The following is a 25,733-nucleotide window of genomic DNA, read 5'->3' as shown; positions in this document are numbered from 1 at the left end:
CCGGCATTCCTTGGTTTGTGGCAGCATCACCCCAATCTCTGCCTCCATCTTCACATGGCTGTCTTCCCACTGTGTGTCTACCTCTGTGTCTCTTCTCCTGTTCTTTTTTTTTTTTTTTTTTCTTTTGCGGTATGCAGGCCTCTCACTGTTGTGGCCTCTCCCGTTGCGGAGCACAGGCTCCGGACGCGCAGGCTCAGCGGCCATGGCTCACGGGCCCAGCTGCTCTGCGGCATGTGGGATCTTCCCGGACCGGGGCATCGGCAGGCGGACTCTCAACCACTGCGCCACCAGGGAAGCCCTCTTCTCCTCTTCTTGTAAGGACAGCAGTCATGTTGGATTAGGGCCCACCCTAATGACTTCATCTTAATTACATCTGCAAGACTATTTCCAAATAAGGTCACATTCACATATACGAGGAGTCAGGACTTCAGTAGCTCTTTTGTGGGAAGGGGTTGGTGGGGGCCATAGTTCAACCTCTAACAGTGGCCCACCTAAGGCTTTGAATCTGGGGCTGAAGATTTACAAATGCTGGAGAGCTGTTCATGATCAGCAACAAGCTGAGACTTTCTCCTATATGCCAGTCAGGACTGAAGGAGTCAGGACAAGGGAAGGACAGTGCTCCTGCATTACAGTGATAATTAGGGCCCAGTCCAGTTGCTAACTGATTCACTTTGCTGTACACCTGAAACGAACCCAACATTGTAAATCAACTATAATCCAATAACAGTTTTTAAAAATAATAAAAAAATAAAATAAACCGTCTTCTACCCCATCATTGGTACTTTGGGAAAAGAGGCTTAGCTTAGCCATATAATAGTTCTTCCAGCTTCCCAGACAGCTCTTGTGAAAGGGGAAGATGGGGGAAAATGCAGCCTTCCAAAACTCCAGGCAGGGTGGTGGAGGGCAAAAAACGCACCTCTCGAATCTGCCTAATATGGCTGAGCTGGGATAGCAAATTCAGACAAATAACAGAGTCTTCATTGGGGGTACGTGTAGAGAAAGGACAACAGTAAAGACAGTAGTGGGAAATCATTTATTTTCATACTATTTCAGTGAAACCTGAAGAACAATCTCTCTACTAAGAGGGATTTGAGAGGAGGGTGCGGGGAAGTGAGGAGGAGGAGATTTCTTGCTCTGTCAGATTCGATTTTCCCTAGTCGAAGGGGTCACATAGATTTCGTAGAGTTGGGAGGTCCTCATCTTGAGTTCCCGGGCCACCTGGCAGATGGATAAAGGCCAGCAGCAGTGCACTGCCAGCCAGTCCTCGCACAGCGTGCCCTAGGGGAGACCGGGTCTCTGTTCTGGCTCAATCACACAGGCTCAGTTCCCTTTCCCAGGAACCTCTGCAGTATTACCTCACGGCCCATCCCACCCACTGCCCCCAAGATCCGCCACCACCCTGAAGTTATCGCCCAGGGACACAACTCCACCGCATTACCCAAGTGCCAAGCAGCTCGACTGCTAATCGATCCTTGCAATTCAGAGACCTGCCCTCAAGACTTCATACCTGAAACCACTGTCTCACTGACAGAAAATTCTCTGTCAACATCTTTTTATTTCCTCTTAGAACTTAATGTTTATAATTATTTTATTTACTTTTTTAGAGTAATAAATGCACATGGTCCAAAATCCCCACAGTAAGAAGGGATAGGAAGTAAAAAGTAAATCCCCCCCCTTCTACAGCTCTCACCAGCCACCCAGTTACCTGTCAGGGGGCTACCATTGTTGGTAGTTCTTATATACACTTCCAGATAAATTCTATGTCTAGGCAAATATATAGATACATACAGATATATACACATTACATTTTACCTACATATATATAGTCTTTTTAAGTAAATCGTTACATACTTATATGCCTTGCTCTTTTGTTCACTTAAAAATATATCTTAGGGATCATTTCACATGAATATATAAACTTTAACTAATGAGAACCTACTGTACAGCACAGGGAACTCTACTCAGTGCTCTGTGGTGACCTAAATGGGAAGGAAATCCAAAAAAGAGGGGATATATGTATACGTGTGGCTGATTCACTTTGCTGTACAGCAGAAACTGACACAGCAGTGTAAAGCAACTATACTCCAATAAAAAAACAAATAAAATAATAAAAAGATGCCTTTTTATCTGTCCACATCTTAGTAGGTATGACATGTCTGTCCTCAGTCTCTCATTGTACCTCAGCCTCAGCTGCACTGGAAATTGTCTGGCTCTTTGAATGGTCCCCAGGGAACCCCCAAAGTGAATTCTGTATATGCTGATGGGCTACATTTTAGGTGAGATTATCCCAAGTGTATCCTCCAAATTTGGTGCACTTCTACCTATCATCTTCTCTGGATGTAATAAGAGACAGAGAAACAGAAGTGGCCAACGATCTACATTATAATAGGTCCCCCTTGGAAATACCCTTCACAATGTGGCATTTTCGTTAATATACATCCTAGTAACAAATGAAATCAGAAATTTCTTCCCTTTCCTTTCTCAAAGTATTCCACTAAGTGTGGTGTTTTTAAGCATCCTCACCCACACCTCATTTTTTTAAAAAAATCACAGGTTTGAAAGGCATCCAGGTTCTCATATAGATCCAGCTTCACATATACATCCAAACACACTTACCCGTATTCTATGTCTCTCTCTGGTGCCAATTCTTAGTGCAAAGGTGGACCCAGGTAACAATGGCCAACAAAAACACTCTCCATAATGCCTGGCGATGTCACACTCAAGACACATGGGACAAAAGAGACCACAGAAACCTGTCAATAACCACATAAAAGCAAGCTCAGGTTCTCAGTTGTGCTTGGAGCAACTTCACATCTCAAAGAGCATTTATAGCCCTATGCCATCAATTTAATACTGCATTGTCCCCCTGCAATCAGGGACTGAGAATGAATAACCAATTTGCAAAACTCACTATATGAGAATTGCCATAACTGAGCCACATCAAAATTGTCTTCTTTTGTTAAACACTGGCAAAGCTGAACCTGCTACAATTCTGTTAACGTTCACTACAGTAATTGTTTTTTCTGTCAAGAGAAAAGCATTAAATAATTTTTTATAGTTGAAACATAACTGTTGCTTCTCTTAATGTTCATCTATCTAATTTCAATATTTAAAATAGACACAGTATATGATACTTTTGAATAGCAGGCGCCTTCTTCTATAAATGTGATTGAAAGCTCTTATATGGTACACTGATTCTGCCTGCTATTCTTTTTTTTTTTCTTTTTTTTTTTTTGTGGTACGCGGGCCTCTCACTGTTGCAGCCTCTCCCTCTGCGGAGCACAGGCTCCAGACGCGCAGGCTCAGTGGCCATGCCCCACGGACCCAGCCGCTCCGCGGCATGTGGGATCTTCCCGGACCGGGGCACGAACCCATGTCCCCTGCATCGGCAGGCGGACTCTCAAGCACTGCGCCACCAGGGAAGCCCACCTGCTATTCTTATGACGACTTTATTCTATTTCTCAGGCCAGAAGGTTTCTCTAATGTTTGCAGTTTCATGGAGCCACTGACATCTGCCAGTTTTAATCTGTAAACTAGTAGAGGCTTGGTTCCTTGAACATCAGCTGGAAACAGTTGGTCATTTATTCATTCATTCATCTTTAACTACTGATATTGTTTCCTACACATCTTGCATGAACCATTAACACAGAGGTTCTCTTTTAAATACGTTTTGGGTCACGGAACCTTTTGAGAATATGGTGATAGCTATGTACTTGCTCCTGAAGGGGAGAGAAAAATACATGAACACAAACATGCAAAATTGTGCATTCAATTTCACGGGGTTCAAGGATCCATTGAAAACTATCACTGGACCACAGGTTAAGAACCCCTGGTAAACGATTAAGATGCTATATCATTGCAAAAGATGACAACCTTGACGAATACAAATAATTTGAACTATGAAAGAGCAAAAAAACTAACCATAACCTTTAAAAATGTATTCAATAAATATGTTATTGAGGCATAATTTATAAACAAGAAAATGCACAAATCATAAATGTTCAGTTGGATGAGGGTTTTTTGGTTTTTTTTTTTGTGGTACGTGGGCCTCTCACTGCTGTGGCCTCCCCCGTTGTGGAGCACAGGCTCTGGACGCGCAGGCTCAGTGGCCATGGCTCACGGGCCCAGCCGCTCTGTGGCATGTGGGATCCTCCCAGACCGGGGCACGAACCCATGTCCCCTGCATCGGCAGGCGGACTCTCAACCACTGCACCACCAGGGAAGCCCAGCTGGATGAGTTTTGACAATCATATTCACCCACGTAACCAAACGTATAGAACACTGCCATCACCCCAGGGAGTTCCCGTGTGCCCCTTCCCAGGCAATCCCAGTCCTCCCACCCCCACTCCAGACATATCACTATTCTGATTTCTATTCCCATAGATGAGTTTTACCTCGATTTGGACTTCGTATAAGTGGAATCATGTTTACTTTTGTATCTGACTTCTTTTGTTCAACATCATGTTTCTTGAGATTCATCTATGTTGTTATGTATATCTGCAGTTTGTTCCTTTTATTGTTGAGTAGTATTACCAATGTATAAATGTTCTACAAATTGTCCATTCTCCCACTGTTTATTCCATTTTTTGCTATTATGAATAAGCACTATGAATATTCATATACAAGTCTTTATGTGGACAAATATTTTCATTTCACATGGGTGGATTCCTGGAAATGGAATTGCTAGGTCATGGGGTAGATTTATGTTTAATTTCACCAGAAATTTACAAAGAGTTCTCCAAAGTATTTGTACCATTTTACCCTCCCACCAGCAATGTAAGAGTTTGTTGTTCCACATCCTCACCAACATTTGCTATTGTCAGCCTTTTTTATCCATTCTAATGAGTGTGAAATGGTAGTGTTCATAGCCTTCTAGTGCACCAGACACAAAGGCTCACATACGATGTCACTAGCATACTAGAAGAATTCCTTGTCAAACACCTGTCTCTGTTGCCTCATCCCTCCCTCCCTCTTCAACAGTGAGGAGTGCAGAGTCCCACTTCCAAATTCAGTGACAAAGAAGCAGAAATCTAGGAATGCTGTTTTATCTTAGAACCTCCAAGGGATGTGCCTGGACTCTGGACTTCTCCAGTTTCATATAAGAGGTGAGGTAGCACATGTGCACGGAAGGCATGAGGACTGGAGCAGGGAGGGGGACAAGGAGCAGCCTATCTTTGAGGAACAGAACATCTATTTCATCAGGAATCTTAAGAAAATCACTAAATCATGTATTATAGGCATCACTTGGCCCAAAGCAAACACTAAATTCAGCCCTGATTAAGTCTGGGATGTTTTGTCCCACATTTTAAAAAAATCATTACTCCTAGCGAGGTCAGCAGGTCCCACTCAGCACTGACAACTGGTATAAACAGGTCAGAGGACAGCAAATGGCCCATGAACGTGCAGTGAGTTCAGAGTGGTAATATTGTATGCAACCCTGAATTAGGGGACTTTGAGATCATGGCACATAAAAATCAATCAAAACTTATGCATGAATTACAAAATACTGTAGTGTATATCCCTGCAAATAAAAAATTAATCAAAAGTTGCATAATTATAAAAAAAAAAGTTGCATAATTATAAAGCTAGCAAGCTAAGTGAGTAATAAATTGTGTTTACACAATTGCCTGAGCTGCACCACTTTAACTGGCAGAGAGAAATGCCTGCCATCCTCAATAAGCATATTGTAAAGAAGTTATTTTGTGCACTGAAACTCCTGTACCTTATTTTTATGACTCATATAACACATGCTGTTAATTTTATTTTTAAGCCTTTCCATTTGTATATCCAGGTTATCTAAGTGTTCATTATGAGGGAGTACTAGATACTGAGGAAACACACCCAAAACTCAATTACCTTGGGACAGAAGTCAGATATGATTAAAAAAAACAAAACACTATAAAAGCCAAAATTGTATTATATAATAGATAATATTTATACAGATTTCACCATGTGCCAAGCCCTGCTAAAAGTACTTTACATTTATTAACTCATTTAATTCTCACAACAAGCCTATAAAATTTACTATTATTAGGCCCATTTTACAGATGAACAAACTAATGCCCAGAGGACTTAAGCCATTTGCCCAAGTTCATACATTTGTTAAGAAGGGGCAGAGGTCATGTTTGAACTCAAGTAGTCTGGCTCCAAAGTCTTAACTACTACACACACCACATATGCCCAAATGTTCTCATGTTTTATGTATTTAACTAGTAAACAATTGTGGACTTGTGTGTTCTAAGACAGTGTCCTCACTACCACTGTTTGGTATTTATTCCTGTGGAGAGTCTGAAATCATGCAACTTCTTTAGGAAAGATCCTTGGGTCAGGTGTACCGAGATGGAGTGCTGTGGGATAAACACTGTCCTCAACAAGAGATGCACAAGGGTAGGATGATGGAATCCTTTGTCTTCAGCGGGCTCTAGGAGGAAATTTCACTAAACAAATCACAGACCAAGGATAAGTATCCAGAACATACAAAGAATTCCTGCAAATTAATATATCAAGGATTAAACAGAAGAAGAAAATGAACACAAGACATGAACAGGTAAAGAAGAAATACAAATGGCCAAGAACAAACATGAAAAGCTGCTCAATATCGTCAGTAATCAGGGAATTGCATACTGAGACGATCAGAAACTATTTATTACCTATAAGAATGCCAAATTTTTCTAAGGTTTTTTTTTTAATTATTTATTTTTTTATACAGCAGGTTCTTATTAGTCATCAATTTTATACACATCAGTGTATACATGTCAATCCCAATCACCCAGTTCATCCCACCACCACCACCCCACCCCTGACGCTTACCCACCTTGGTGTCCATACGTTTGTTCTCTACATCTGTGTCTCAATTTCTGTCCTGCAAACCGGTTCATCTGTACAATTTTTCTAGGTTCCACATATATGTGTTAATATACAATATTTGTTTTTCTCTTTCTGACTTACTTCACTCTGTATGACAGTCTCTAGATCCATCCACGACTCAACAAATGACCCAATTTCGTTCCATTTTATGGCTGAGTAATATTCCATTGTATATATGTGCCACATCTTCTTTATCCATTCGTCTGTCGATGGGCATTTCTGTTGCTTCCGTGACCTGGATATTGTAAATAGTGCTGCAATGAACATTGGGGTGCATGTGTCTTTTTGAATTATGGTTTTCTCTGGGTATATGCCCAGTAGTGGGATTGCTGGATCATATGGTAGTTCTATTTTTAGTTTTTTAAGGAACTTCCATACTGTTCTCCATAGTGGCTGGATCAATTTACTTTCCAATCAACAGTGCAAGAGGGTTCCCTTTCCTCCACACCCTCTCCAGCATTAGTTGTTTGTAGATTTTCTGATGATGCCCATTCTAACTGGTGTGAGGTGATGCCTCATTGTAGTTTTGATTTGCATTCTCTAATAATTAGTGATGTTGAGCAGCTCTTCATGTGCTTCTTGGCCATCTGTATGTCTTCTTTGAAAAAATGTCTATTTCGGTCTTCTGCCCATTTTTGGATTGGGTTGTTTTTTTAATATTGAGCTGCATGAGCTGCTTGTAAATTTTGGAGATTAATCCTTTGTCAGTTGCTTCATTTGCAAATATCTTCTCCCATTCTGAGGTTGTCTTTTCGTCTTGTTTATGGTTTCCTTTGCTGTGCAAAAGCTTTGAAGTTTCATTAGGTCCCACTTGTTTATTTTTGTTTTTATTTCCATTACTCTAGGAGATGGATCAAAAAGGATCTTGCTGTGATTTATGTCAAAGTGTGTTCTTCCTATGTTTTCCTCTAAGAGTTTTGTAGTGTCCAGCCTTACATTTAGGTCTCTAACCCATTTTGAGTTTATTTTTGTGTATGGTGTTAGGGACTGTTCTAATTTCATTCTTTTACATGTAGCTGTCCAGTTTTCCCAACACCACTTATTGAAGAGACTGTCTTTTCTCCATTGTATATCCTTGCCTCCTTTGTCATAGATTAGTTGACCACAGGTGCATGGGTTTATCTCTGGGCTTTCTATCTTGTTCCATTGATCTTTGTTTCTGTTTTTGTACCAGTACCATATTGTCTTGATTACTGTAGCTTTGTAGTGTAGTCTGAAGTCAGGGAGTCTGATTCCTCCAGGTCAGTTTTTTTCCCTCAAGACTGCTTTCGCTATTTGGGGTCTTTTGTGTCTCCATACAAATTTTAAGATTTTTTGTTCTAGTCCTGTAAAAAATGCCATTGGTAATTTGATCAGGATTGCATTGAATCTGTAGATTGCATTGGGTAGTATAGTCCTTTCCACAATGTTGATTCTTCCAATCCAAGAACATGGTATATCTCTCCATTTGTTGGTATCATCTTTAATTTCTTTCATCAGTGTCCTATAATTTTCTGCATACAGGTCTATTATCTCCCTAGGTAGGTTTATTCCTAGGTATTTTATTCTTTTTGTTGCAATGGTAAATGGGAGAGTTTCCTTAATTTCTCTTTCAGATTTTTCATCATTAGTGTATAGGAATGCAAGAGATTTATGTGCATTGATTTTGTATCCTGCAACTTTACCAAATTCATTGATTAGCTCTCATAGTTTTCTGGTGGCATATTTAGGATTCTCTATGTATAGTATCATGTCACCTGCAAACAGTGACAGTTTTACTTTTTCTTTTCCAATTTGTATTCCTTTTATTTCTTTTTCTTCTCTGATTGCCATGGCTAGGAATTCCAAAACTATGTTGAATAATAGTGGTGAGAGTGGACATCCTTGTCTTGTTCCTGATCTTAGAGGAAATGCTTTCAGTTTTTCACCATTGAGAATGATGTTTGCTGTGGGTTTGTCATATAAGGCCTTTATTATGTTGAGGTAGGTTCCCTCTATGCCCACTTTCTGGAGAGTTTTTATCGTAAATGGGTGTTAAACTTTGTCAAAAGCTTTTTCTGCATGTATTGAAGTGATCATATGGTTTTTCTTCTTCAATTTCTTAATATGGTGTATCACCTTGATTGCTTTGCGTATATTGAAGAATCCTTGCATCCCTGGGATAAATCCCACTTGATCAGGGTGTATGATCCTTTTATTGTGTTGCTGGATTCTGTTTGCTAGTATTTGGTGAGGATTTTTGCATGTATATTCATCAGTGATATTGGTCTGTAATTTTCTTTTTTTGTAGTATCTTTGTCTGGTTTTGATATCAGGGTGATGGTGGCCTCATAGAATGAGTTTGGGAGTGTTCCTTTCTCTGCAATTTTTTGGAAGAGTTTGAGAAGGATGGGTGTTTGCTCTTCCCTAAATATTTAATAGAATTCACCTGTGAAGCCATCTGGTCCTGGACTTTTCTTTGTTGGAAGATTTTTTTTTTCGATTAATTTGTGCTTTTATTTGCCAGTATAACTACAGTAACCTGCAAACTTTTTTATTCTAAAAAGCACATTTTACATCACAGTCCAAAAAACACATATATAATGTGTATACATATATAAATGTGAAACAAAGGTTTTGCCAAAAACGTCTACCCCGAGTGTTAATTCTTTTTAAGACTTTTTTTTTGAAAACTAAGGCTGAACTGCACTGACACATCATAATCACCAAAGTCCCTAGTTCATCTTAGGGTCCACTTTATGAAGTGAATATTGTTGCACGTTCTATGGGTTTGGACCAAAGTATGATGACATAAAATCATTATAATGTCATACAAAGTATTTTCACTGTTCATAAAAACTTCTGTATTCTATGTATTCATCTTCCCTCCCCCGCAAACTCCTGGCAACCACTGATCTTTTTATTGTCTCCATTGTTTTGCCTTTTCCAGAATGGCAAATACACGGAATCTATTTTTCTTTTTTCCTTGAAGAGAGGGGTTCAAAGCCTTTATGTCTATAACACCACACATGGCCCAGCCACACGTGGACTGGACAGGCTCCAGGTGGCAAACACCCCCACTAAATACTGTAGCTTTCCTTCCAGTACTGAGCCCTGTCCCACTGGTACTGCCCAGCAGCCACATGCAGGTGAAGGGGGGGATATGTGTTGGCTATCTGTTCATAGGAAGGCCACAGGTTTTGTGCCCCTTGTCACAATGAACCCTGATTCCTGTCAGGTGTGTTGTAAACAGACAAGCCATTTCTTCAGACCCCCTGCTCTGAGCACAACCCATGTTGGAAGATTTTTAATCACGGTTTCAATTTCATTACTTGTGATTGTTCTGTTCATATTTTCCATTTCTTCCTGGTTCAGTCTTGGAGGTTATACTTTTCGAAAAATTTGTCCATTTCTTCCAGGTTGTCCATTTTATTGGCATAGAGTTGCTTGTAGTAGTCTCTTATGATGCTTTGTATTTCTGTGATGTCTGTTGTAACTTCCCCTTTTTCATTTCTAATTTTATTGATTTGAGTCTTCTCCCTCTTTTTCTTGATGAGTCTGGCTAATGGTTTATCAATTTTGTTTATCTTCTCAAAGAACCAGCTTTTAGTTTTATTGATCGTTGCTATTGTTTTCTTTGTTTCTATTTCATTTATTTCTGCTCTGATCTTTATGATTTCTTTCCTTCTGCTAACTTTGGGTTTTGTTTGTTCTTCTTTAGTTCCTTTAGGTGTAAGGTTAGATTGCTTATGTGAGATTTTTCTTGTTTCTTGTGGTAGGCTTGTATAGCTATAAACTTCCCTCTTAGAACTGCTTTTGCTGCATCCCATAGGTTTTGGATCATCGTGTTTTCATTGTTATTTGTCTCTAGGTATTTTTTGATTTCCTCTTTGATTTCTTCAGTGATCTCTTGGTTATTTAGTAACATATTGTTTAGCCTCCATGTGTTTGTGTTTTTTACATTTTTTTTCCCTGTAATTCATTTCTAATCTCATGGCATTGTGGTCAGAAAAGATGCTTGATATGATTTCAATTTTCTTAAATTTACTGAGGCTTGATTTGTGACCCAAGATGTGATCTATCCTGGAGAATGTTCCGTGCTCACTTGAGAAGAAAGTGTAATGTGCTGTTTTTGGATAGACTGTCCTGTAAATATCAATTAAATCTATCCAGTCTATTGTGCCATTTAAAGCTTCTGTTTCCTTATTTATTTTCATTTTGGATGATCTGTCCATTGGTGTAACTGAGGTGTTAAAGTCCCCCACTATTATTGTGTTACTGTCAATTTCCTCTTTTAGAGCTGTTAGCAGTTGCCTTATGTATTGAGGTGCTCCTATGTTGGGTGCATACATATTTAAAATTGTTATATCTTCTTCTTGGATTGATCCCTTGATCATTATGTAGTGTCCTTCCTTGTCTCTTGTAACATTCTTTATTTTAAAGTCTATTTTATCCGGTATGAGTATTGCTACTCCAGCTTTCTTTTGATTTCCACTTGCATGGAATATCTTTTTCCATCCCCTCACCCTCAGTCTGTATGTGTCCCTAGGTCTGAAGTGGGTCTCTTGTAGACAGCATATAGATGGGTCTTGTTTTTGTATCCATTCAGCAAGCCTGTGTCTTTTGGTTGGAGCATTGAATCCATTCACGTTTAAGGTAATTATCGATATGTATGTTCCTAAGACAATTTTCTTAATTGTTTTGGGTTTGTTTTTTTCTTCTCTTGTGTTTCCTACTTAGAGAAGTTCCTTTAGCATTTGTTGTAGAGCTGGTTTGGTGGTGCTGAATTCTCTTAGCTGTTGCTCGTCTGTAAAGCTTTTGATTTCTCTGTCGAATCTGATGAGATCCTTGCCAGGTAGAGTAATGTTGGTTGTAGGTTCTTCCCTTTCATCACTTTAAATATATTGTGCCACTCCCCTCTGGCTTGTAGACTTTCTGCTGAGAATCAGCTCTTAACCTTATGTGAGTTCCCTTATATGTTATTTGTCTTTTTCCCTTGTTGCTTTTAATAATTTTTCTTTGTCTTTAATTTTTGTCAATTTGATTACTATGTGTCTCAGCATGTTTCTCCTTGGGTTTATCCTGCCTGGGACTCTCTGCGCTTCCTGGACTTGGGTGGCTATTTCCTTTCCCATGTTAGGGAAGTTTTTGACTATAATCTCTTCCAATATTTTCTCAGGTCCTTTCTGTCTCTCTTCTCCTTCTGGGACCCCTATAATGCAAATGTTGTTGTGTTTAATGTTGTCCCAGAGGTCTCTTAGGCTGTCTTCATTTCTTTCCATCCTTTTTTCTTTATTCTGTTCCACAGCAGTGAATTACACCATTCTGTCTTCCAGGTCACTTATCCATTCTTCTGCTTCAGTTATTCTGCTATTGATTCCTTCTAGTGTAGTTTTCATTTCAGTTATTGTATTGTTCATCTCTGTTTGTTTGTTCTTTAATTCTTCTAATTCTTTGTTAAACATTTCTTGCATCTTCTCGATCTTTGCCTCCATTCTTTTTCCGAGGTCCTGGATCATCTTCACTATCATTATTCTGAATTCTCTTTCTGAAAGGTTGCCTATCTCCACTTCATTTAGTGGTTTTTCTGGGGTTTTATCTTGTTCCTTCATCTGGTACACAGCCCTCTGCCTTTTCATCTTGTCTATCTTTCTGTGAATGTGGTTTTTGTTCTGAAGGCTGCAGGACTGTAGTTCTTCTTGCTTCTGCTGTCTGCACTCTGGTGGATGAGGCTATCTAAGAGGCTTGTGCAAGTTTCCTGATGGGAGGGACTGGTGGTGGGTAGAGCTGGCTGTTGCTCTGGTGGGCAGAGCTCAGTAAAACTTTAATCTGCTTGACTGCTGATGGGTGGGGCTGGGTTCCCTCCCTGTTGGTTGTTTGGCCTGAAGTAACCCAACACTGGAGCCTACGTGGGCTCTTTGGTGGGGCTAATGGCAGACTCTGGGACGGCTCACACCAAGGAGTACTTCCCACAACTTCTGCTGCCAGTGTCCTTGTCCCCACGGTGAGCCACAGCCACCCTGCCTCTGAAGGAGACCCTCCAACACTAGCAGGTGGGTCTGGTTCAGTCTTCCCTGGGGTCATTGCTCCTTCCCCTGGGTCCCAATGCGCACACTACTTTGTGTGTGCCCTCCAAGAGTGGAGTCTCTGTTTCCCCCAGTCCTGTCAAAGTCCTGCAGTCAAATCCCACTAGCCTTCAAAGTCTGATTCTCTAGGAATTCCTCCTCCCGTTGCTGGACCCCCAGGTTGGGAAGCCTGATGTGCGGCTCAGAACCTTCACTCCAGTGGGTGGACTTCTGTGGTTTAAGTGTTCTCCAGTCTGTGAGTCACCCAACCACCAGTTATGGGATTTGATTTTACTGTGATTGCGCCCCTCCTACCGTCTCATTGTGGCTTCTCCTTTGTCTTTGGATATGGGTGTCTTTTTTGTTGAGTTCCAGTGTCTTTCTTTCGATGATTGTCCAGCAGCTAGTTGTGATTCTGGTGTTCTCACAAGAGGGAGGGAGAGCACGTCCTTCTACTCCGCCAGCTTGGTTCAGGGCTGGCCACACTCTAAGGTTTTTAGAGCATGTCAAATGCTGTGGGGCACTGCAGAGAAATAAGTGCTCCATACACTGATGGAGATGGAAATTGGCACAGTCACTTTGGAAAGCAACTTGGCTGAATCTCGTAAAATTTTAAATACTCTGGGATTCAGTAACTCCACTTGTTAGCATCTACCCTAGAGTAATGCTTACACATGCACACAAAGAGGCCGGTACAAGGATATCCACTGAAGCATTATTTGTGGCTTCAAATTTAAAACCAGAGTACATTAATAGACGAACAAGTAAATAAACCATGATGGTGCAGATCATACTAGGGAATAATTAAGAACGCAGTGAAAGATCAATTAAGTACCAAAAGAGATTAATCTCTAAGACATATTTTGAGTTAAAAAAATCAAATTGCATAGTGATATTACAGCATAATACCATTTACGCTTTGTTTAAAAAGTTATGAAGCAATAGTATACGTTACTAATAGATGCATATGTAAATACAGAGAAAAAGATCTGGAAGAAAACACTCCAAATTTATTTAATAAAAAAGAGTGACATGGTTCCCTTTTCTGTAATGTTTCATTTCTTTAATAAAGTGAATATATTCATGTGTTATTTGTGAACTAAAAAAAAAATATATATATATATATGCAAGTATGTGTGTGCGCATATGTGTGTGTGTGTGTGTGTGTGTGTGTGCGCACTTTTTTTAAAAAAAGAAGCTCAGGCTCAAGAGAGATCCATGCCATAAATTCAGCCTCTTCCTCTTACCCCAAAGGCCTGCTGGTCATGTCAGCTCCCACAGCCTAAACATTCCTGGCCTATTCTCTAACATGAACTCCACTCTCAAGCATGGAATGTGGTTCATTATTCATCCCTCTAACTCACAGGGGGAGTCGAGATAAAAAGAAGGCTACACAAAACCACAGTGTGGAGCCCCAGAGAGCCGAAGTAGGAAAGGTGGGTGGAAACTGCAGCAAGGCACATTTCAGATCATTATCACAAAAAGGCAGAATCTAACAATAAGAGATGCTTAAAAAGGAATGGGGGTCTTCCCTGGTGGCACAGTGGTTAAGAATCCGCCTGCCAATGCAGGTGACACGGGTTCGAGCACTGGTCGGGGAAGATCCTACATGCTGCGGAGCAACTAAGCCTGTGCGCCACAACTACTGAGACTGCGCTCTAGAGCCCGCGAGCCACAACTACTGAAGCCCGCACGCCTAGAGCCCACGCTCCACAACAAAAGAAGCCACCGCAATGAGAAGCCCACGCACTGCAAGGAAGAGTAGCCCCACTCACCGCAACTAGAGAAAGCCCACATGCAGCAACGAAGACCCAACTCAGCCAAGAATAAGTAAATAGATAGATAGATAGATAAGGAATGGGGCATGCTCATACATTGTGGGTGGGAGTGTAAATTAGTACAACTTCTAAATGGAGAGCCATTTGGAAACATCTATCAAGATTTTAAAAAGTACGTACTATCTGACCAGTAGGTTTACCCCTCAGCAATTATCCAACAGATAACTCACACACATACAAAATGGCACCTATACAAGAATATTCACAAAGCACTGGTTTGAATAGCAAAAAGTCTGGAAACCACATAAAGATCCACTAATAAGAATTTTTGGATAAATAAATTATGGTACATTCATACAATGGAATCTATGCAGCAATTTAAAATATTAGCTTCAGAAGTGCTGATATGGTCTGCACAATATGGTCACCTATATTGTTAAATTAAAACAAAATAAAGATGCAGAACTGTGTGTGTTTACAATTCTATTATTTGTGTCAATTATATATACCACATATACAGAAAAAATCTGGAAGGACAGATACCAAAATATTAACAATATATATCTCCAACAGCTGGGATTACAGGATACTGCTTTCTTCTTTTATAGTCTTTTGCATTTTTCTTTTTTACCATGATTATATGATACTTTTACAATAAAAAGATTAACCTATTTTCATTAAAAATTTTTATATATTTATAAGCATATAGATTATATAGGGGCTCAGGTAAGAGTGGTAGCCTCTGAGGAGAACTGGGCAGGGCAGGAGAGCAAGGATAGACTTGCTGCTTTTCATATACCTAAGGGGTAGGTACTTTTGAATTTTGCATCATGTACCTGGTAACCTATTAAAAAAATATATATATATATTTTTTTTAAGCACTGAGATGGCTCCAAGGGAGAGGAGCCCTCCTCCCCAGAAATGTTCAGAAAGCCAAGGCTGTCAGGTCCTTACCAGGCTTGCTGGTATCAGGCTTGCTACAGAGGGGACTTAGACAAGCTGGTGAGGGGCCAGACCAGCTGACCCCAATATCCCTTCTGAATCTAAGTCTTTATGATTGTTTCAATGAAGTACAGGAAAGAAGGAAGCAAGTGAGAATACAGGTTAAAATTCATTCATAGATGTGTCGTTCAGGAAATATTCATAAGCACCTTCTATTGGTCAGGTGCTCCACTGGGCAAGACCAGTGAGCAGGGCCAGTGGTCCCTGCTTTCAGACTGCAGTGTACAGTGTACAGTTTACCCAAGATACAGTTCAAGGACACGAATCCCAGTCTGAGGCCTTTTCATGTCTCCTTCCTCTTCCAGAAAACCAAAGAAATTCTTGGACTGCTTCACCCTACCCACATTAGGCCTCTGATGGCTCCTCATCCACACAAAGCCCTTTACTGCCTGGTGCTTGTGGTGCCTCCACAGGAAAGGTGATTTTAGTGGCTGGTTCTTACCCATCTCTCAGGTATCAGCTTAAGTCAGTTCCTCAGAGAGGCCATCCTTTGCCCCCTGTAATTTCCTTTCAAAACACCTTGTTTATTTCCTCCACGGCACTCAGCACCACTGCAATTATTTTGTCTAATTGCTTATTGCCTATGTGCTCTCAGAGACCGTCTCTGTCTTAATCACTATTATATCTGTAGCGCCTATCACATGACCATACATAGGTAGGAACTCAGTAAAGGCTGGCTGAATTACAAACCAGTGTTGATTACACCTTCCACATAAACCTCCTCTGGGGCAACATCAAAAACATCCCCAGCTGGAACAGCCAGCCTTTCACCCACAAGGCCATTTCACAGCCACTTATTTCACCTCCTCTTCAGCTTCACATCTGAGCTTTCAGAAACCACATCCTCAAAGGACACAAAAGCACCCATTTTCTCATCCCAGGGCAGTGTGAATTCAGAAGAAAGCACAGAGGAGGGAAGAGGGAGGCAGTTTAAAAAACAGAAGTGTAATTAAATGAAGAAGCAAAATGTCAAAAATAAATGGAAATTATCACTCTTCATAATGTACCCTTTGCTTAATGGATGAAAAATTGTAGCAGTATTTCTCAACATTTAATGGTAAACTATCCCAAGATGGGAATCTGACGTGAAACAAAGTCATGGAAAGAAGATGTCCCTTTTGTTTCCAAGTTTGTCACAACTATTGTCACGGTGATTTGCTTAAAATAAAACTTTGTGGATGAAGTAGCCCTTTTAAACAAGGAAGGAAAAAAACCTAAGACTCATAGCACTCATACTCCAGCTGCATCCTGGGAATCATGGTGCAGATCACCAGTGTATAAATTGATACTGCCTATAAATTTTCCCTTGTGAGACCATTAGCTTAGAGATACTATGAGCAGTCACAAAATGGAGGCCCATCCAGGGAACAACAATTAGGACACAGTACATTCGAGATCAGCCAGTACTGTATATCCATGGCCTCTCCGCCACCCATCACGTCCAGCTGTAAAGAATATTGTATTCTCCACATGTCATTCCTTCTTGCCCCTAGAATGGGCTCTCCAATGGACAAGCAGGGACCCAGAAGACCCCTGTGGTTGGTCTCCTGAACACTGATGGGGGTGGAGCGCAGAACTAAGCAGTGAAACAATGTTTAAGGCTGAGAGGGTGGCATGTGGTCCTTTCTTTGGTCAACTTTTTAGGTACTCTTGGGATTGGGCAGCAACCAATCTAAGTCTCCTGATTCTACTCTTTGCTCTCAACATTCTGGAAAATAAAAATTTATAACAACAATAACATTAATACCTAAGATTTACTCAGTGCATTATTGTATATTTGTTGGAATTTTCATAGTAACACACCCCAATAGTAAATTTAGGAATTTATTCCTTCCCTATTGTGGGAAATAAGAGAACTGTCATTCAAAATGCCCTGGCCTAGTCAAGCAGCAGTCATGACCTATGCTAGGCAGATTGGGCTCCATTGCTGAAACAGCAATTCTCAGACAGGAAAACAAAAGGATTAAAATGTTTGGAGTTGACCAGACTTTCAGCTATCTCCTGATAATGCATCTTGTCCCTCCTGAGCTTAGCTTTTAGTTGATTTCCTGATTTTGTGAGCTACCCCATAACCTTCTAATGAAATCCTATGTTTGCTTGTGTATTAATTTCCTAGGGCTGACATAACAAAATACCACAAACTGGACATCTTAAAACAATAGAAAGTATTCTCTCATTGGAGAATTCTGGAGGCTATAAGTCTGAAATTGGCGTGTTGGCAGGCTTCATCCTTCTGGAATTTCTGGGGGAAAGTCTGTTCCATGTCTCTCTCCAAATTTTTGGTTGTTGCTGGCAATCCCTGGCATTCCATGGCTTATAGATGCATTATTCTAACTTGTGCCTGTCTTCACATGGCCATCTTTTCTGTGTGTGTGTCCAAATTCCCCTCTTCTTACAAGAACACCAGCCACTGGCTTAGGGCCCACCCTAATCCACTATAACCTCTTTGTAACTTGACAACAATGCAAAGAACCTATTTCCAAATAAGGTCACATTCAGAGGCTCCAGGTGGACATGAATTTTGAGGGGACACTATTTAACCCAATATATAGCATGCAACCAAAAAAAACTCTGATCCAGTTATGTTCCAAACCAGTGTTCTACAGTGGGTTCTATGCATTATCTGCTTTAATCTTGACAATCTTTAAGGTGGGCACCTTTATTTACCCCCATTTCAGAGCTGGAAAAATGAAGGCCCTGAGAATTTGTTCAAGGTCAAATGGCCAGTAAGAGGCAGAGTTAAGATTCAAGGCAAGGTCTATATCCAATACAAATGTGCTCTCCTAACCACTACATTATGTTCCAGGCTTTGCTCTACTTAGAAATGCATTGATACCCTCACCCCTCCAACCACCAACTATAAGCTATGAAAGGAAAATGGTCCACTTCCCAAACTGGGGCTAGGTCTCCACATCTCCAAGTAGCTTTTCTGCCTTCTCTGTACCACAGTACTGGGTGACAACCAAAGTCAGAGAATGTGGACAAGAACCAGGAAGAATCCTGAGTGATTCAAAGAACAGCTGCCATAATTGTCTGGTCAGAAGTACACATGGGTAGCTGTGGCAGGAAGAAATCTGCTGAGCTCTGGGTCAGATGGTCAAAGGGACAGCAATGGAGGGTAGTGTTTGGTGCCGGGCGGTCTCTTCTCTATGAGGCACAGGCAAACAGTGAAGGCTCAGGCTTGGATGATCAGAGCACCAAAAATTTTGTTAGAGTTTTTGCCTCAGCAAGACTCAGCTGAATAAGGACGTGGATCAGGTAGCAGCTCAGAGCTCTCTGGTTGATCCATCTTGTGAGGCTTTAGGATAAATTCAGGTCTTGCCAGACCCTCTAAAGGGTGGGGGAGCCATATTCTTCAAAAATAGCAGATCCAGAGTCTGTTGAACTTACGAGACTGGCCCTCATCCATCAAAAAGGACAGCCCCCCACCCCCCCCGCAAAAAATAAAATTAAAAAAAAGATCCTGTGACCGAGTTACTCCCTAGGGCAAGAACATCAGGTCCTGGAAAAGGATACTGACATGTGGTACCAGAGATGGATCAGAATGTCCTAAGGTAAAAATAGAATCAATGTGCTTTGAACTTCAAACCCAGTGGAAAATCAGGCAGCTAGAGGACAGTGTTGTTGGTACTTCTTTACAGCTAAACCAGTGTCTGAAAAGATTTCAATCAACAAAGGGAGCTATTCAACCTAAATGTCCATCAACAGAAGAATGAATAAAGAAGATGTGGTACATATATACATTGGAATATTACTCAGCCATAATAAAAAGGACGAAAATTGTGCAATTTGCAGAGACGTGCATAGACCTAGAGACTCATAGAGTGAAGTCAGAAAAACAAATATCATATAACATTGCTTATATGTGGAATCTAGAAAAACGATACAGATGAATTTAATTGCAAAGCAGAAATAGAGACACAGACATAGAGAATGGACTTATGGATACAAGGCGGGGAGGGGGGAAGGGATGAATTGGGAGACTGGGATTGACATATATAAACTACTGATACTATGTATAAAATAGATAACTAATGAGAACCTACTGTATAGCATGGGGAACTCTACTCAATGCCCTGCAGTGACCTAAACAGAAAGGAAATCCAGAAAAGAGGGGATACATGTACACGTATAGCTGATTCACTTTGCTGTACAGCAGAAACTAACACAACATTGTAAAACAAATATACTCCAATAAAAATTAATTTAAAAAAAAACAAAGGGAGCGGCTTTTTATGATTGGTCTTATTCAATGATTGGTCTTCCTCACTATTCTGTGAGGAAAGTACTACACTTTCCTCACAGAAATACTAGAGATAAGCAAAAAGAAAAATTATTCATTAGCATACCATCTGGAGACACTTGCTGTAAACATTTGCATTTATATCCTTCCAGATATTTTTCTAAATATTCCCCCAAATTAATGTCTAATGTACATGGTTTTACAATCTGATTCTTTAACTTAAAATTGTATCCCAACATTTTTCCATCTCAGGAAGTATTATTCTACAACATGACTTTTCATGGCTGTATAATTCATTGTATTGAAGCCCCCACTGAACATTTAGGTTGTTCCAGATTGTAGCTACAATAACCAATGCTGCAACATTTAACGATGCTGCTAAATCTTTGCACATGATTTATTTCCTTCGACTAAATGCCTAAAACTGTAATTACTGGGTCGAAGGCTACATAACACTTGAAGTCCTTTTTATAGGTGTTACTAACCATTCACTGGGAAGCTTGTACCAATTTATAATCCATCAGCTGCAGATAAGGGAGCCCATTTTGTGCGTCTTTACATGCAATGGATTTTGTCATTTAAAAAAATCTTTGAAGTCATCACTTATTTTATAAAAACATCCACATCCCTGAAAAGCAAGATCCTTCCTGCCAAGGAGTGTATTTGAGTCCCTAGAATATTAGTCTAGTTAGTCTGAAACCATTTAATTTCTGTCCTTGTGCCTGACGCAGATTTTCTACCCACTGGTGTCTTAGGAAATAAAATAGTAAAGGAGAACTTAAAGGAAGAGAAAAAACATACAAATTCTCCTATCTCTGCAGACACTGAAGAGGCCGGTGCTCCAGTCCCCACCAGTCTGGACAATCGTTGTGACTGTGGTCCTGCCACTGGCTCCCCGGACAGGCTGCTTCACCACAGCCTGGGCTGGTGCATGGCTCCTGGAGAGTCAAGGATGGTGATTAACTTGGAAACAAAGAAGATGGTTCAGAAGGATAATCATCAAGCCAAGACACAGTGATAAAGAGATAGAGACCCAGTGATGCCCAGTGGCTCTTATTTCATAGCCCAAGCTGACTTCACCATCTCCCTCCCTCCTCCTCCATTGTACCTCCTCCTCTGATTTTTTGCCCCATTTCTATTAATGGCATTATTATTCCAAGTTCTGTCACTCAGACTCAGTGTCCAGTCTACTTCCTCAGTGTTTCTCAGTGTTTAATAATAAATTCACAAATTTGGAACCAAGAGTCCTCAGTTCAAGCCCCAGCATGCCACTTCCTGGAAGCCTGATCTTGGTTAAGTGGCTTAACCTCTCTGTTTTGTTTGTTCAAATTTAGGATGAAAAAACTACCTCACAGGGTTATTATGTGGACTGAAGGACAGGTAATTTGTTTATTGTGCACACAGCATGTGTAACAATGTGACCCTGAGTGAGGCTGTATGCAAGGATTTTGAAACTTTGTTGAAAAGACAAATAAGGAATTGGACTGAATGGTACATCTAAATCTGGACGAGGCTACTGAGGTGGGACAGGTAGTATCATTTAAATGAATAACGCAGACTTCAGAATATATCTTGATATCAAACCACTATATGGTTTTCCTCGTGCAGCCACATAGTACAACTCTGGTTCGATTTTCCCTGAAGGGCATAGATATTCCACTCAGTCATTCTGAAACAGAAATACAGGCCCAGGGGGTGGGCTTCAAAAGTGAGGTGAGAAAAAAACTTCCTTCTCTTTCTGGGGCTGAAAGTTAGTTTTGCCTGAATGTCTACCATAGGGATACCTGGAGTGAGTCCTATAGTGAAGGGTAAGCTGTTATCTAGCCTCATGGAAGGGGCATGTCAAGAGTGGGATAGAGGGGCCCAAGAATGAGAATGAGTCTCAGCCTGTACATAGTAGCAGTTATTCTGTTTGGGGCTACCCTTTTAGCAAGCTTCATTAAGAGTTTTGTACCTGGTCTCTGATGTGTTATGAGGAAATAAAGAGCTTGCCTCATACTTGAGAGAAAATAAAAAGACAGCAGAATTTCTTCCTGTAACAGCTGTTGTTACAGTAATAGTCACCAAAATTCTGCACCTGGGACACCTGGGACACAAAACCTAGAGGCCAGAGTAGAATACTCCTGGGCATCCTTAAGGCAACACCCTGTGGGCATCTTGGAAACAGCTGTGGAGCCCTTTGAGAACATTTGATTTGGGACATTAAATCCAATGGGATTTCAAGTTATCATAATATGGGGAGCACTGTTCTTGTTATTAAGATCACATCTCTTTCTCATTCCACCAATACTACCCACACCCTCCCAAACCTGACAGCACATTAGCTTGTTAAAAAAACAAATTCCTAAGCCTCACCCCAGACCACTGTACAGGACTCCAGGGATGAGGTATAGAAATCAGTGTCCATAATAAAGTTCCCAGGCAACGCCCACATAGTCATCCTGAGAACAGCCTGAAACCTGATACAGGTGGACTTGGAGACCACTGATGATCACTGCAATGGCTTCTGCATCTCCTACCAGGTAGGTGGCGATGTCAATGTAACAGAGATGGCAAAGAAAGTAGAATAGGAGGTAAGGCAGAAGGGAAGAGGATGCTGGGAGCAAAGGCAATCTACAGAGCCAGTGAGACATGAGGGGCATCCCAGCCAACAGCTGAGAATGATGCACAAGAGCTTGGAAGAGCGAGTAGAGTTGTGAGTGACCTATCTAGAAGTGTGAAAGTAGAGCTATGAAACATCCCCACCCTTTTATCCATTCGGCATTATAGACAATATGTAGGGTCTCACAAGCTTTTCAAGAACCTATCAAAGTGTTTGAGACCTGGAAAAAAGTATTGGCTACAAAATATAAAAACTGCAAAGTAGAAATTAGTTATTGCTCAATTAAACACAAAAACCTAGCATGATACCTGTCACATGAATGTCCAATTTGGAATTCACACATATTTTATTACATTTGAAAACAAATTACAATTCTCTCATTTTGCAAAAAAAACCAAGAATGAATGACTGCTAAGAAGCAGCAGCTAATCATAAATTAAATTACTCAAAGCCAAATAATTTCAAAAGAAAAAAGAAAAAAAAAAGGATATAACATATGTATGGGTACATGTTAATATATTTGCTATGATGTGGGCTAAAGCTTACTGCTATGGATTGAATTGTGTCTCCCCAAATTCATATGTTGAAGATCCAGCTCCCAATGTGACTGTATTTGGAGGTAGGGCTTCAAGGAGATAATTAAGGTTAGATAAAGAATAGGGGTAGGATCCTGGTCCGATAGGATTGCTGGCCTTATAAGAAGGGAAAGGCCATGTAAGCACTCAGAGAGAAGGCTGCAAACCAAGAAGAGTCCTCACCAGAACTGGACCATGATGGCACCCTGATTTTGGACTTCCAGCCTCCAGAACTGTGAGAAAATAAGTATCTATTCTGTAAGCTACACAGTCTGTGGTATTTTGTTATGAAATTCTGAGCAGACTAAGACACCTATGAAGACTTCAGATTGGTCCTGAAGAAACTACCTCTATACATATCTTATCTCCTCTACTTCCATGTGGACTCCTTGAGGTCAGAGGGCACCTGCTGCTTCTCCCTGTATCCCCAGAAGCCAGTGCACTCCTTGAAAACTAGTGGGTGCACGACAACTGTTGAATTGGATTAAACTCAATTCACACATCTCTTCCATTATATCTGAGTCCTCCTCAAATCTAGCTACAGATTATGTGACCTTAACCAGGTTTCATTCTCTAGTAAAGGCACAACTCTCAGATGTGAATTGATTACATAAAAACATCAAGAGTTTTTATAGAGAGTAGCCTAAAATCTTCTTGCATGCCTCCACATAACCCAGGGCATTTACCTCTCAACGTGATCCCTGCAAGTTGGGACTTCCATTATTACACTAAGAGTTTCCAGCAATTTTAGTAAAGCAGTTTCTTAGCGCTGAGCCCCTAGATTAGATTTTCCCCTGAAACGCACTTATAGCTTGGAGCCCTAGAAGAGAATTTTCTGCTTCTATCTCAGCATTATATGTGTAACACCTATTATGGCAAGGAAGCCTGTCCTCTAGCTATTGCAAATCAAATAACTAAGAGGGTAGCTTTTCCTTGGTGGGGAAAAAAAAGGGGGTTTTGTGTGTGTGTTTGCCTAATTTTGAACTCAAGAACTGTATTATTTTCTTTCCTTAATACTCTGAATCTTTGGTGATTTTTATATTAAAATGTTTGAATTGACATTCATTAGCTAAAACATTTCAGTTCAAGATTATAGCTCATGTGTCAAAATTAAAATAAGAAGCATAGCTACCCTTCACCAAGTACCTGCTATGTGCCAGGCACTTAGTAGTTCCTTTAAGAATTGAATAATTATTCAGGGGCTGCTACAGGTGTCAGACTAAAGTAGCTATTGCAGCTTCCTACGTAGCTTTTAGCTCTGTATATTACTCTAGATAGATAGAATCTTACACTACCAGTAATAAGAATGAGTTTGGAAGCAGTGGGTGAAGCTGATGGTCACACAGTTTCTAAACCAGAGTAGCTATCCATTTGCCATCAAATTCAGCAAGTTCTTCATTTAGTGTAAAGAGGACAGAGCTTCGATTCAGGCACACTAAAGTACAAATGTGGCTCAGCTGCATTCTAGTTGTTTGACCCTGTAAAATACAACTTGTCCCAGTCCTCAGCTCTGGTCTCCTCTTCCATAAAACTGTATTTAAACTATCGTACCTCCATAGTCGCCCTGAGGATTAAACAAGATTATGTACTTGGCATATAGTAGGTATGCAGTTGATGGCAGCTACCATTATTATTTAAATTAAGGATCTTGCACATACCCTAGGGCATCCTGAACACTTTTCTGAGAAACGAAGAACAGAGGGAGGGGAGAGATTGGGGGCAGTTTCTCAGTTGTCATATGTGCTATCCAAATACCTTAAAATTCAATCAGGGTGACTAATCATCCCAGTTTGCCCTGGCCTAAGGGTTTTTCCAGGATGGAAAACTTTCAGTGTTAAAATTAGAACAGTCCCAGACAAACCAAGAGGGTTGGTCACCATAAAGGAGAGAAGCAGAGAGAGGCTTCAGCTGGTGGGAGGCAGAGGACTGACTGCAGTCATTCTAGCTATCAGCTCCTACCAAACAACAGAGTTGAGACGGATGAGACACACAGCCTTCCCCCTTTCAGCCTTACCCTAACCTTCACCGCTTCTAGCAGCTAAACACATTCCCCACTGCATGTTCCCACACACCTGGTGCTTCAGCCTGGGTGGGGGGGTTTCATGTCACCCTCTACCTTAATGAAACTTGCAGTACTAAGAGTCTGTTCTGCCTTCCACTGAGGCCTCCTTGATTAACCATTTCAAACTCTTAACTGAAGTCAAAACTCTTGAGTTTTGATTTCAAAAGGGTGGAAATTAATGGCAGCCACCAGAAATAAAGTTTCACTTGGTCAGGGTGCAACATTTTCAGTTAAGAATAGAGACACCTTTCCATCCAAGCCAGCTCTTCTCTTTTCACCAGCCAAGCAAGGCCAGCAGGAAATAATCAGTTGCCTCCTTTTCAAGTACACATGGGAAATAAGAGCAGCTTTCTTCCTGAGCCCAGTTTTCTTTTTCCTGGCTCCTCATAAGAGGAGATTGATTTGATATTCCAACCAAAGAGCAAAAGCTGGGGGTAAAATCACCCTACTCCCTACCTCAAGCCGGAAATAAAATGTTGTTCATCTTCAGATGATATGAGTGAAAGCAACAGAGGTGAGTGTGTGTTGAGGAAGGAAATATCCTCAGGAAACTTAGAGAAGTAATTTCCAAACCAATTCAT

At 40.7% G+C, this 25,733-nt stretch overlaps 1 protein-coding gene across 1 annotated transcript; it reads right to left on the bottom strand.

Moving 5' to 3' along the window:
* Positions 1–1,137: 1,137 nt before the first annotated feature.
* Positions 1,138–25,733, bottom strand: PLAC8L1 (PLAC8 like 1; the record flags this gene model as incomplete). The annotated part of the gene is made up of 4 exons (XM_079701542.1): positions 1,138–1,278; positions 2,617–2,753; positions 20,715–20,851; positions 25,609–25,733. The coding sequence occupies 4 exons, from the start codon at positions 25,731–25,733 to the stop codon at positions 1,138–1,140; spliced, it is 540 nt and encodes a 179-aa protein (XP_079557668.1).

This window comes from Hyperoodon ampullatus (assembly GCF_949752795.1).
Source record: "Hyperoodon ampullatus genome assembly, chromosome: 4".
NCBI classification, from domain to species: Eukaryota; Metazoa; Chordata; class Mammalia; order Artiodactyla; family Ziphiidae; genus Hyperoodon; species Hyperoodon ampullatus.
Note: the sequence above shows the minus strand (reverse complement) of the source record. Positions and strands in the feature narration are given on the sequence as shown.